The sequence below is a fragment of the Prinia subflava genome, chromosome Z, assembly GCF_021018805.1.
Source record: "Prinia subflava isolate CZ2003 ecotype Zambia chromosome Z, Cam_Psub_1.2, whole genome shotgun sequence".
Taxonomy (NCBI): Eukaryota; Metazoa; Chordata; class Aves; order Passeriformes; family Cisticolidae; genus Prinia; species Prinia subflava.
The window spans coordinates 31,827,917-31,842,621 of NC_086283.1; the positions used below are offsets into that span (position 1 = coordinate 31,827,917).

General features: G+C 44.1%; 1 protein-coding gene across 3 annotated transcripts in view; it reads left to right on the top strand.

Moving 5' to 3' along the window:
• Positions 1-281: 281 nt before the first annotated feature.
• Positions 282-14,705, top strand: part of GRIN3A (glutamate ionotropic receptor NMDA type subunit 3A) — a 79,766-nt gene continuing 65,342 nt past the window's right edge. For 2 of the 3 annotated variants that reach the window (XM_063422721.1, XM_063422723.1), the window contains exon 1: positions 282-887. In XM_063422721.1, the coding sequence (XP_063278791.1) occupies positions 282-887 (606 nt within the window). The remainder of the gene's footprint in view (positions 888-14,705) is intronic. The other variant, XM_063422722.1, reaches the window with a different exon arrangement.

Sequence of the window (14,705 nt, forward strand, 5' to 3'; positions counted from 1 at the left end):
CCCGGCGGAGTAGCCGGGCGGAGCGACCACAGGGCGGGGCGAGCAGAGGGGGTCACAGGGGCGAGTGCCGCCCCGACCCCGCGGAACCGAGGGAGGCGGTCCAGGGACTGAGCTTCCCCGCAGCCCCGGGGCGGGGGCGAGGCGGCGGCTGCCCCATGGGCGACGGCGGGGGCGGCTCTGCGCAGGGCTCGCCTGCCACGGCTGATACCACTGTAGCCCGCCCGCGGGGCGGTTGATGCGGGTGGCGGGGCCGGGGGAGGAAGCGGCGGGGTCTCCCGGCCATGTATCGGCCGGGGGTGTGCGGGGTCCTGGGCCGGGCGTGCCTGCTGCTGCTGCCGCCCTGCGCTCTGGTGCTAGCGGCGGTGCCCGGCTCCGCGTCCCACCCGCAGCCCTGCCAGATCCTGCGGCGCATCGGGCATACGGTGCGAGTCGGGGCCACTCACCTGCAGCCCCGGGCCGCCGCCGCCTGGCCCGGGGAAGCGTCAGACGAGCGACCCGAGGGGCCGTGGGGCCGGCGGGCGGGGGGCGGCGCAGGACAGCGGCGGCCGCAACCCTCGCCGCGGGACGCCCTGCTGCTGGCCGTGGCCAACCTGAACGGCGTGCCCGGGCTGCTGCCCTACAATCTGTCCCTGGAGGTGGTGATGGCGATCGAGGCGGGGCTAGGCGACCTGCCCCTCTTCCCCTTCTCTTCAGCCAGCGCCTCCTGGAGCAACGACCCCGTCTCTTTCCTACAGAGTGTGTGCCACACCGTGGTGGTGCAGGGGGTCTCCGCCATCCTCGCCTTCCCGCAGAGCCGTGGGGAGATGCTGGAGCTCGATTTCATATCGGCCGCGCTGCGCATCCCGGTGGTCAGCATTGTGCTGGGCGAGATCCCCCGGCGGAGCCTGGTAAGGTGGTGGGAGCACGGGAAAAAGCGGCGCGCACGGCAGCGCCCCGGGGACGCTGGGTACGGGCGTGGGAGCCGGGCAGGGGTCGCGGCGTGAGGACTCTGACCGAGGGAGAAGCACTTGGACGCCGGGGCAGCCGGCATCGTTCTTCAGTCCCTCCCTGCTTTGGCACCCCGTTCCGCTTTAGCTCCGGGGTGGCCGGGGACAAGCATCCTCTCTGTGGAAAGAGATGAGAGCTCGGTGGCACAAGCGAAGTTGTTAACTCGAAGTCATTCACTGCTATAAGCCGTAGAGCCGGGAGCAGAAGAGGGGGGTTCAGGAGACGCTTTGCATTATCAAGAGAAGGTTGTCAAGGGAAAAAAAAAAAAGACAAACCGAAAAAAAACCAAAAGGCTTTCAGAGCGTTTGTTGTTGGTCTTAATGCTGGTCTGTGTATGGGCACTGCAGGCTGGGCACCCAGTGACGCCTCTGACGGAAGTTGTTCAGTGTAACTTGACTTTGCATCAAGCTGAGCTAAAGTGCCAGGATTTTCTGTACTTGTAGTTCATACATTGTAGTTTGTAGTTCATACATTGGTACTAGATCCAATTTTTGCTAATTCGAGTTGCCTATCTAAAGTAGTGGAAACTGCAGCCCAACCTGACTGTTTGTTTGACTGTCTAGCTAAAATAGAAGGTGAATTCTTTGTGTTTGACAAAGTTAGTGTTTGTCTCAGGCATCAGGAGCTAGGCTTTCTGTCATACAAAGGTGGCATCTTAGTGTTACATGCTCTGGAGAAAGGTGATAGGTACAGCATTTTGCAGCTGTGTGTTTGACGCCAGGAATCATCTTCAAGTAAAAGCGATGGAAGAAAATGCTCTATTCTGTAAAGCCTGGGCAAGGGTAGTCATAAGTAAAATGGTACAAGCTACCTTTTAAGTACAGGATAAATGGCTGTTTTGTATAAAAAGAGGTAGCTCAACTTTGGTCTCAAAATGTAATCAGAATAAAAGATTGCCAAGTAAATTTACTTTTCAAAAGCAAATATGAACCACAGGCTGGATCACATTTCTGTGGATTGTTGTTTTTTGTTTTTCGGGTGGTTTTTTTCATTTTTTAATGTATTTGAATTGTGACAGAAAAGGTAGAAAAAGTCTATGTTAGATAGTTCCTGATCTGTAACTGAGGATATGACTGGTGTATACTGGTCTGAATCACAGAGTGGTTTGGGTCAGAAGGGGGACCTTAAAGAAGATCTTGTTCCAATTCCTGCCATGGGCAGATGTTGCCATGAGGTTTTTCCTAGTTCGTTGAGCGTTCGTGTTGAGGGAGAGACGTGCAGTTTGTCCTGCTCGTGAATGTAAACACTGGCCATGTTTTGCTAACTGTCTTTCATTGTTTATGTATTTCTAGTTGGGAGGAGAAAGGTGATTGACAGTTAGCTTGACCAGTGTGGATTTAGAGGTGGGGATTCCATCCCCCAATCGATGGACATTATAGGAAATGTGTAAAAGTGCCTTTGGAAATAAACCTCGGGGATTCCTTCTTCTGGCTCTGATCTGCTCGCAACCCAGAAATGTCTCTCGAGTCCCTCTATTACTGTCAGGCCCCACGGTGATAGGCAGGGGCCTGACAGTAATACCTTCCACCAGACCAGGCTGCTCCAAGTCTTATCCACCATGGCCTTGAGCAACTACAGGGATGGGGCAGTCATAGCATCTCTGGGCAACCTGTGCCAGGACTTCATCACCCTCAGAGTCAAGGATTTCTTCCCAATAACCCATCCACCCTGCCCTCTGGTATTTTGAAGCTGCTGCCTCTTCTCCTGTTACTCTATGTCCTTGTCAAATTCCCCACTGCAGCTCTTTTGTGGCCCCTTTAATTCAGCTAGGCTTCTCTACCTCAGCAAAACCCATGTAACTCAGGTCTCTCTAGATTTAAACAGAAAATCTGGGGTAATCAGTGCTGCTGAATTCTATTATTGATGGTGCCAGCAGCATCCAATTTTTCTATTACATCTACCAGCCTTGCAGCTGCAGTCAGTGGTGCTGGAGTCAACAGCCAAAGCTCCCTGAGGGAGCTCCCCAAATCCCCAACCCAGTATTTCCTTGCTCTGGCTGTTAGCATTATTTTATCTTCCATCTCAGAGAAGGGTCTAAGTTCACCCAAAGCTGCCTGAGTTCACAAGATGTGTTTAACACATGCAGCATAGGGTTAGATTTCATTGCTGCTTTCTACGGACTTCAAAGCTTCTGCTTAATTTTCAAATTGTTCTGAGTGGGGGGCCCAATAGATCAGTCTGTCCAATCAGAACTTTGTTCTTCAGCAAACTTTAACTGGTATTGTCTTCAGTTGTGGAATTACATTTTATTGAAATGGTATGCTCTGGCTCACCACTGGAAAGTGTATGGTTTATCACAAGTCTGTAACTTCCCTGCAGTATCCTGTATTTGTAACTCTATTGGCTGAAGAATCTTACCACGCACATTTTGAAGCTCCCTATTAAAGGTGCAAACAGAGAAGGCTCGCTCTCTTTGCCCTGGAGGCCTCCAGAGGCTCTGCTCCTCTCCCCTTCCCCTCTCCCCTTCCCCTCTCCCCTTCCCCTCTCCCCTTCCCCTCTCCCCTTCCCCTCTCCCCTTCCCCTCTCCCCTTCCCCTCTCCCCTTCCCCTCTCCCCTTCCCCTCTCCCCTTCCCCTCTCCCCTTCCCCTCTCCCCTTCTCCACTTCCCCTTCTCCCCTTCCCCTCTCCCCTTCTCCCCTTCCCCTCTCCCCTTCCCCTCTCCCCTTCCCTTCTCCCCTTCCCCTCTCCCCTTCCCCTCTCCCCTTCCCCTCTCCCCTTCCCCTCTCCCCTTCCCCTCTCCCCTTCCCCTCTCCCCTTCCCCTCTCCCCTTCCCCTCTCCCCTTCCCCTCTCCCCTTCCCCTCTCCCCTTCCCCTCTCCCCTTCCCCTCTCCCCTTCCCCTCTCCCCTTCCCCTCTCCCCTTCCCCTCTCCCCTTCCCCTCTCCCCTTCCCCGTCTCCCTCAGTGACCATGCTGCCTTCCTGGGGTGGAACTCCAAATAAATCCTCATCTCATCAGCACCTCACCAGCCATGTAGAGTCTCCTTGCCTGCCTGCCTGCAAATACCAATGAACCTAAAGCCAGGGGGGCTCCCCAGGGAACCTTCGCCGGGGACCCACCCCAAACCTAAACTACAACATTCAGTGACAGTGGAACCAATGCCTGTGCTGAACAGACTCCATTTTTATTTCAGGCTGAGCTAAAGAAAACAAAACAAAACACAAACAAACAAACAAACAACCCACTTTTCAAGGATCTGTGGATTTAGAAAGCAACTCAGTTTTACAGGTAATACAAGTGGGTTAATTTCTCAAGATTGTCTTGGAGGGGCTGACATCTTTCTGAACACTATTTTTTTCATAGTTTCACTTATTACGTACCATTTTAAAGGTTAAAACTGGAGGCAGTGCAATAGCTGCCTTGCCTTGCATACCTCCTAGATTTACAGGATTTCCAAGATCATATTGAACCCAAGAGTCCCTGGAGTGGTTTGCCTCAGCAGTCTCTGTTGCAGGCAGGGATTTTGTGTTGCTCAGTCTCAAACCAGCACTGACATGAAGTGAACATGCCACAGACTTGTCACCTTCCTGTCTGTATGGACCTGGAGCTGCAGATTGGCCTCTTCTACAGACTGGCCATATTGAAGGAGACAAATGTAAATGACATTATTGTAGACAAGGCAGATTTTTGCTGATAGGCCCAGCATGCAGATTTCCAGAGAAGAAAAGAAGACTGATCTCTAACTCTCCTTCTGAATTGGCACCCCTGGGGTCACTCCTCCTACTGATGCTTTGACAGAGCATCTTCTGTCCCACCAAAACACTGCAGGATGCCCTTGGGAGTGCCTGCAGATATCTTTCTTCCATGCAGACCCAAAACTTGTTTGCCCTTGGAGGGCATTTTTCCCTGTGTGCATGTGAAGACGATGGCAAACATAAAAACCCAGTATTCACTAGATGCTGTCTCATACTGCTTATCTTCAGCATTCAAATCTTCTCTTAGGATGTTCTTGAAGTAGTGATGTCTAGCAAAGTCTCATTTTCCACACTACACCAGGATAGGAACATCCACATGCAATGGCTTGTACTGCTGCTAAATGTTAATGTCATTACTTCATGCAGAAGTTTACAACAGGTAAGTATTCACTGTAATTGAAAAACACATTGATCTTGGAGCAAATCTTCTCTAGCATTGCAAAAAGCAATGCTTAGAATGAGAAGGAAGGTTAAGATCCAGAACTGAATTACATTTCAAAAATATTGCCTGTTGTCTCTGTTGTATTTGGTGATAGTAATACTTAAGACATGTAACATGAGACGAAATCCACAGCATCAGATGGGCAGCTGCAGTCATGTAAGATACCTGGACTGTGTTTTCGAAAGTTTTGTGGTTGTCCAAACAGATTTCAAAATCCACTTCTCATTAAATTCTACCACCCTTAGGGTAAAAATAAAAAAGCAAACAGTTTTTCCCCATGACATGATCACAAGACAACAGCCAGCACACAAGGTGTGGTACTATACTTGTTGTCCCACAAGCAACAGCTTATTCTGGATGTTCAGAAGTGTGTTGGTTTCAGTGGAGGCTACACAGAGTAAACTGTGACACACTTTTTAAATTTTGTATCTGTGATTTAATTGTTAATGTACACTAACAGTAAATCCCAGTGCTGTTGTGATCTGAAAAAATGCTGTATACTTTTCCCACTTTATTTTCATTTCAGTAAATTTTCACACTCAGTATGCAACAATAAAAATTTAACATTGTCATTCAGCAAGGAAAAAAAACCACTGTCTTTCTTCACTACTATCAGAGATGCAAATTGCAGTGAAGCTTTGACAGCTTATTATTTTGGAGACAGCAACTGACAAGCACTGATGCCACTGAGGCGAGGCTTGTCACCTTATGTGTGTTTGTATCAAGAGAAGCACTTTTTTTTTTGGATCCAAGATTGCCAACATCATTAATAATTTTCCTATGGATGGAACTGGGAAAAGACCCAGGTAACATGAACCATAGATAAATACAGTGATACTGCTTCTAGTAGTACAGCTCAGAGCTGAGAGTCTGGGAAAAGTAGCCATAATATCAATTTTGTTGGTGATAGTATCAGAAACACAGGGGAGGTCATGTTTGCAGCAGTGTTCTCTGAATTTAAAGGAGTATTTTTCGTGGGTTTCAGATAAATCAGGACCTCTGATGTCTGTTAACATAAAAGGAATCTTCTCAGAGCAGCTAAACAGAATAAAGTAATTACAAATAATCAATCCCTGCCAGTCAGTGCTTTACCTGGTTTCCTGAGGAACTGAAACTGCAGTGCTACTGATTACTGCTATGACTGCAGAAGGGGTCAAAAGAATAAATAAACTAGATCAGCATTCTAGGTTAAACTGAATTTTCCAGTGAAATACCAAGCTTAGTCTCAGAACAGATGCTGTAAAAAGAAATTGCCTTTAAACATTTAATTTTTCATTTGTTTTTAAAGGAATTAAGCCACTTTTTTAACAGCATTCTAATTTATAGAAATATATATCAGATCACCTTGGGTGAGGAATTACAAGTCTTTTTGGAAGTAGGAATACCACTGTGAATACAATGTCCTCAGAAGTCATGACCTGCAAGACACAGACTATGCATTGCACCAGTGAGGGCAGGCAAGAGTTACAGCAAAGGGATGGAGACATGGGAAAGCTGCTGTCCAGCTAAATGCCCAGAGACACTTTTTTCATGCCTCCTTGGAGCCAGAATTTTATTTTTGCAGAAAAGTTTTGATTGGTTGGGGGAAAATGTTTTAATAATTCCATTTTCCAGGGAGAAGTGCAACACACACGTTTGGTTGCAGGCTCTGGTCATTTGAACTGTCACTGCTAATCTGTCTTAGTCCAGATACTGGAAGCTTGTACTAGTTTCTGTGTAGATGAGGAACATGTGTTCAGTCTTTGCCTTTGGCCAGCAACCCTCCTCACCTCATATCGAGTAAACAGTGTGGTGGCACTTGCCTTTTGTGTACTTCGGGAGGGTTTATGAGAGGAGCCTTGAGAGGAATCAAGGACAGAAGTTGAGAGGATGTGCAATCAAATGCCCAGTTGCTTCTCTTTCAGCCAGAAACCTCAGTGATATGTCCTCTATAAAAAATTTTTGCATGAAACAAAGAAAGGGGGGGGGGAAAGCCCAAACTAGTCTCATTATTTGAATTAGAGAGTTTAAGGAAGATTTAGTTAATCACAGCTGCAGAAAATCCCTCTTCAGAATGCAGAAAAGTGGTGAGAATGTTTTTACTTCAGTTCTCTTCTCTGGTTCCTTAATTTTAAAGTTCCTTGGAGACAGAAAGAGCCAGCTGTAAATGGGTGCTGGGATAGCACCCATTCAGAGCTGGCCAGTAACAAGATTTTCTCATTCCTCATCTCATGCTGATTCTTCAATGCAGAAAACCTGAATTAACATGAAATTCGGTACCATACATGATGTTTATTTTGAGTTTGGATCTTCTTTTCTATTTTGGGTGTTCACAAAATAATGTCTTCCTCGCTGCTAAGTCTTTCATAATGCACTGCACAAACTCCTGTCAATGATGAGTGATTAAAATATGACAGCTTTAAATAATTGATTATTACTTTGCTGAAGAACAGGCATTATCAGAAGAAACATCAAAAAAATACTTGGCTTAATCCACTAAGTAGAAATTGTAATTTTGCCTAGAATAGACAAATTTAAAGACACCCTGCTTTCAGATTCTATAAGAGTACATAAGTTACTGTACTGAACACGTTAACAAAGAAAAGTAAGTTGAAGTATTCAACATAATTCCCCCAATAATTTGTCCATGAAAGACAGTGGAAGTAGAGCTATAGAAACTAGAAATCATCAAAGGATCTTGTGATGTGTTATTCAATTTATTTATTGTGATTAAATTCAAAGACTACTTACAAAAGTTCTCATTTAGGGTATATTTAATAAATTGTTTACTGTTTAAACCCATGAAATATTGAAAATACATAGTGTTAGAACTTTAGGCTGTGCTGGATCCAGTTACAGTTTTAAGCCCTCAAATAAAATGTTTATAGCATGTTCTATTATTTCCCTCTCTGGATTTCCAGTTAATTTTTACATGTGAAAGAAAACCAAGCATAACATGGGTAGACTTTCTGTATTTATTGTAATCAGCAGAAAATTGGAAAAGGCAGTTTCTTTTAAAAATGTAAATTTGCCTTCCAACAAAGACTCGGACTATAAACTCGTGTTTCTGTATGTCATACTGAAGGGCTTTTAAAGAGTGGAAGGGTTGTCTTCTCAATTTGATGGAATGAGAGTGCATCAGATCTCACTGCAATACAAACAGCTGTACATTGCAGAGTTTGTTCAGAAGAGTCAAAAGCGTCCAGAGAAAAGAGGAGGAAGAAAACAAGAAACAAAAACAAGAAACTGCAAACATAACGTGTCAGTGATGCAGGGGAAGAGAAGGAGAAAGTAAGCTGAATTGAGAAGAAAAAGAAGTGCTCTTCCCTATGTCTTTACTTTTTGTAGTTCTAGCATCATAAAACAAGTGAACTGAATTTTGTAGGGAAGGACTGGACAAAGAGCTGGGATCACCAAGCACATAGAAGAATGGTTTGCCCAAATCAGGTTGAATTCACGGGGCTGTCTTGATCCCTGGCTAAGAATAGTTTCTTACAGTGAATAATGCTTGCCCAAAAAACATTTTGCCACCCCCAAAATGCATTGTCTTCCCTGCAGACTTCTCAGGAAACTGATAAGTCCAGCATCTAGGAAGCAGTGATGGGAACAGGGATTATGTCAGAGGTAGATAATGATTTATTGCTGTTGCCAGAGGGATGTCTTGCAAAGGGTGTGAGGCCTTGGTGTGGTGGGGTGTGATTAATGGAAGCCTTTTTTGAACTTCATGCTGAGAGTCCCTCGTGACACTTTAGGACCCAGGATCAGCCATCTGGTTGGATTTGAGAGCACCAGTTTACTGGGGTGCATGCAGCATCATACCAGTAGGTACCCAGAACAGATTTCCTAATAAATGGGAGCAGGTTCTTCAGGCACAGGGACTTTAGGATTGGAGCTTTGGACATTAGCAGCTATTTTTTACTTTTGGTCTGGCCCTGAAAGACTCCACATTTCCCCCAAAACCCTGTCAGTCAGCCAAGTTGGTTCTCACCACCACAAGGAAGGATGTGCAGATGGTGGAAGTAGCAGGAGAACTGGGAGAAGGATTTAAGCTTGAGTAGGCAGCACTGATAGATGATTCATTTATTAAGGGAGTCACACTCAAGCAAAGCTGCTTGTTCAAGGGGCTCCTCATCAGTGTGACTCAGAAGTTCACAGCCTGGCCCCAAGTGCTTTGCAGCTGTCAGAGCAAGCTGATGCATTGCTTTTGGTAACCATGAAGAACTGAGACAGGCATACCACGGCCATTATAACATTATATGCTGCTCTTGTGGGGCATTGCAACCAAAAGTTTGTGTGCAGCTGGTGTTGAGACTTGGATTTGGCTGCAGACAGGGTTCCAGAGCATCTCTCTGTTCAGGCTTGATGTTCACCCCTCAGACCTGAGCTCTGTCATTTCCCTGCAGTGTAGGTCCATGCAGCAACTGATGAGCATCTTGCATCCCTGAAGCAGAAAGCAGGTGCCACACCCATGCTAGGCAGCCACCCCTGTGCCTCTGTGAGCTCTGAGTGCCTTGTCAGTGAGTGGGGAGATGATGCTGAACCTCTCGGATGCTCCCTGCTGCAGGAATGGTGAGCTGGGAGAGACCTCAGAAGCTAATGGGAAGGTTTCCATTTGGCAGCAGTTTGGAAAGGTCTGGTGTACAGCTTTAGTGCTGGATAATTAACTTTTATCTGAAAAGTTTTGGCCTGGGTGGCTGCAGGCTGTAGGTGGGGAGGTGGAGGAGTGGAGGTGGGCACAGGTGCACCATCAGCTGTGAATTACAGTACAGTAATTACTGAACCACAGTAAATGAAGAAATGACTGTGATCATCAGATTCTTATTATTATACAGGAAAATTCAAATGTTGGGGAGTTCATAAGAAGCAGCCACCATTTTTAACTCTTTTTGCTACAGTATTTTTATTACTCTTCCTTCACCCACTTTTATCTGTAGTGATAGTTTCCAAAGCCTGTTTTACAATGTGGAAAGTATTTGAGTGGATTATAAAAATCTATGAATGTGCTGCACAGGCATATTTTAAACTCTTAGTATTTCCCTGAAGGCATGCTATCCCACTTTCAGCTTCTTTATGACTGTGAAGGAGACAATTGCCCATGGTGTTCGCATGACATTTTACAAGACTTTCTAACTTGAAACAGAGTTAGAAGACATCTTCAAGCATCAACTGAGATTTTAAAAATTAAGTTTAGTTTTTCATTTGTTGCAAAGAAAGAGCTACTAGACATAGCAAATAATAACCAGAAAGAGCAGCTGAATAATGCACCAATCTCTCTCAGTGATGCTACTGATAAAGCAGTTGCATTACACTCATTTTAATAGCATACTCACTCAAACTGGCTTAAAAATATCTTTTTATTTTGCAAATCAGATGAAAAGTCAGTATCATTGAGTTCACAGTTAGATAATTTTCCGGTGCTATTTTAGGTGAAAGCGTAATTAATTATTACTTTCTGTGTAAGACTCACTCATATGTAACTGCTTTCTGTAAGACAGCAGTTGTTTTTAAGAATTTTTTGTACTCAGTGTCAGTTTCAAAAGTGGGAAAAACAGATCTGACCTCTACTTGAAGCTGCCCTCCTTTGATAATGCACTGAAAATGTTTTAGCTGTATTTTACATTGGTTTAGTGTGCTAATACCATAAAGCTGATTCTACCCCTACCTTGGAAGGGCAACAAGATGAAGAGTTTATGTGCCTGGGTTTCCTCTGCTTAAATTCTGTGTGTGAAAGGTGATAAACTACAGAGCTCTGAGGTGACAGTAGATATCCACTGACAGCCTTGAGGCAAACACAGGTAGTTACAGCACTGATATTATTTGTTTTAACATCAAAGCATAAAAATTTCAGATGTCTCATATTCTGTCCCTGGAAGTGTTGAAGGCCAGGTCAGATGGAGCTCTGAGCAGCCTCGTCTGGTGGAAGGGTGTCCCTACCCATGGCAGAAGGTTGGAATGCAATGGTCTTCAAGGTCACTTCACACCAAGGTCATTCTGTGATTCTATGATCTGTGAAAGTGTCTGCTGTAGAGCTCATGACCAGGGAAACAGTAAAACATGGTGTAAGTGTTTCTTCCTCAGAGAAAATGGGGAGAGAAAAAACACCCATTAGTCACCTCTATAAAAGTTCCTATCACAATATATCAGTATAGAAATATCCTGGGTAAGCTAATACGGTTAAGAATACCCCTGTGGAATCTGATTAGGTATCTTGCATCAGCAGTCAACACAGGAAAGCCAAAATGATGATTATTCAGTCATCCTTATAATCATCTTTTATATACATGAATTATTTACATAGTACAGAGTGTTTAGAAGCTTGTTAATTAAAACCTCCTTTTTCACTTCAGTTATACCCCTAAGATTTCTTCAGAGCTTGTCATCCTTCTGCTGACTTTTATTTCATGTTCATTAAGCCATATTTTGTTCTGTTGTCTAAACTGAAAATGCCTTAGGGTGGAATACTCTTTGGAAAGGATTCCTTCACACTGAGAGTTTTAGAGAGATAGATGGGTGGTAGGTCTGTTTTGGATATTGATGCCCAGAATCACCAGGAATGCTCAAATATTTTTTCAGATGCTCTGTTATCTATCTACTTTTCCATGTTCTGTGTGGCAGGCTCATTTCATCCTTTTTTCATCTTGCTAGTCCTGTCTTCCACTGTAGGATACTACAGATCCTGAACTTACACTGCAGAAAAGGACTGCAAGGTTCTATTGTGATACAAATGATCAGCAATATAAATTGCTCATCACTCACTGTTCATCTGCACTGAAGAGCACCAAAAATAAGGCACTTATTTATAAATAGCTCAGCCTGCTGAATTCCAGTATAACACAGTTTTCTATCTTCCCACCATTTTGACAGTGCATATAAATATGTAACATGCAATTATGTGGAAGTGAGCTGTGCCACGATGTCCTCCTGGGGTGTTCATAACCCTTATAGGTTTATAAGTGGCAAATTTAGACTCATGGTGGGATGCATCACTCCCACATGATTAGCAGAAGAAAGATGCTCTGTTTGACAGGGAGCTTGTTGACCAGCTCATACTGCCCTTGTATTCCTTCCCAGAACTGTACTTTAGGAGGAAAATGAAATGAGAATTCACAGTGAATAATACATCTGATAATCAGAGACTTTTTTTTTCTCTGTCTGAAAACCACCTGAAATTTGTGGAACAAGCCAGAACAAAGGAATCGCAGCATCCCATAGCCTTCAGAAACATCTATGGACATACTTCCTTTTACTTCACTGGCTTTGAGGAAGGACTAGTCTGAGATATAGTTTTGGTTCTTTAACTATGCCCATGATTCTGTTTTTTGCTCAGTCAAATAACTTGAAGATATACCTGGAAACTGGAACTCGCAAATACTCCAAGTGTTTGGTTTTGCTGTCCATCTTCTGTGAGCATTTGTCCTTGTGTAATTTGATTACTTAAGTGTTCATGAAAAGGGGAGAATGTTCATGTGAGTAGAACAAGAACAGCTAAAGCAAATCTTTTCAGTTGTATGAGTGCCTGCATGCTGTTTCTGATGTAATTGACATAAATTAAAAAACAAACAAACAAACAAACAAAAACCCAGAAAAACCACCGAAGTATTCAGACATCATTAAAGTGTGGTATTGTTTTGCTTTGAGTGAGGAATTAGTCCAATAGGATCTGTGGTTTGTTGCTGTGATACTAAAAATATATTCATAAGCAAACTTCAGACTTCTGTCAACTCTAACCTTTAATTTTACCTGAATTTGACGTATTTTCACCAGAGAGTTCCCACTTTGCCTAAAAACCTGTGGAAAGCAATTCGCTAACTATGACTGAGAATAATTTAAGCAATTCATATTTTTGTGGATCCATATTATGCCAGCAGTATGAGAGAAAATGCATGTCTTCTGAGAATCATACAAAATTATTACAATTTCATTGGAGAATAATAAGCAGTAAAATAGCTTCTTAGTAAGAGCAGAAGAAGGGTCAGTCTTCAGTCTGACCACTGAACAGGGGTCTCAAATGGGAAATTCAGTCCTCTTCAATACAGTTAAAACCACAGGAAAATACACTGGGCTGAGTACTGGAATAGCTGCTGGTCTACCAGTCCAGGCATGAAGAAGTCCAGATATATTTCTGTGCTTTGTCAGAAGTCTCTTCTGGAAGATGCAAAGTTGCCAGGGGATGTCAGAATTACCCATGACATGTTGCCTGTCTGTAAACAGTGACTGCCCAATGTGGCTGACACATTGTGTGTGTGTGAAAATGGTGCTGTGGCATCCTTAAACAGAAGATCCTGGTTTTTGTGAATCTCCCTTTGTTGCTTTTATTCTCACTGCTGCTGACTGTTTCATTCTAGTGTACCAGGCACCTCAAGGAGCACTTCTGCGGTATCAAAGCTTTATTGCAACAAAATTCAATGCAGCTTATAGTTTTTCACCTTCTTTAGTTCCATCCCTGGTCACTGAAGTATGTGGAACTATAATTCTGCACATTGCTGTAATAACTGTAATACATTCCCCATCTTTGGAAGTGTTCAAGGACAGGCTGGATGGGGCTTGTAGCAAGCTGGTGTAGTGGACAGTATCCCTGCCCTTGGCACTGCACTAAGGTCCCTTCCAACCGAAACCATTTTAGTATTCTGTATCTTAGACTGACCAAGTGCTAACATCATGTACACAAGAAAACTGAAAGGTGGAAAGAAATAAAATCCCAATATTCCTGTGTTTTCAGGGAATATACTTTCTTGTTGTGACTGTTTTTGCTGGAGGTTCTCTCTCCCTGAAGCAGTACTATTTCCTGCAGAGAGACAGCAGTTTGCATGCTCTAGGCAAACTCTTAGAAACAGTGATCTGTCATCCCTTCCTCTCAGGTTGTCTTGGGGAATTAGATACTCCTCTGCAACAATCCCCCTTGTTCGAAGTGTGAAAAAGAATCACGGTGCCAGAAATAGTCAATGTTTATTCCTCGTCCCCAGGCTTCGGTTCACCAGACTCTGCAGAGTCATTGTGGATTATTTGCACAGGGATGGAGAGACACAAACATCTTGCAGAGATTAGTGAGACATGAAGCTCCTGTATTTTATTGAAGGTGCTGATCTATGTTAAACTCCCAGGGCACGCCTCATTTTCACTGGTTCTTACCCTCTCCTTCAAGAGGATACAATCACCCACTCAAGGAGCAGAAATAGTGCATGACTAACTATGTCACGGAAGAAATGATTAATACTAAGTAGTTCATGCAAACTGTTTGCAAACAATCCACGTGCCGACAATTACGCTGGAGTAAATTTGTGAATACCTAACTCAGTGTGTTTTATATAACTCAAGACTGACTCCCAGATCATTAAATTCATAACTGTATCGTTTGCCAAATTCATGAATATCATTATTTCTTCTAGCCTGTAAAACAAGTTAGACTTGACTGTGTTAATTAGCCTTGGTAACACTGGACCGGCGAAGCTGTCGGAGGGATGGTGGGTCTGATGACTGAGGAGCTATTTAAGAGGAGTCACAGCTGCTGTGTTTTTAGAGTTTCAAAGTCACTTCCAAGTTAACTTAGGAGTTTTTAAGTGCAGAAGAGGGCAGGCTACACAGGCAGATCCATTAATACATCTGATG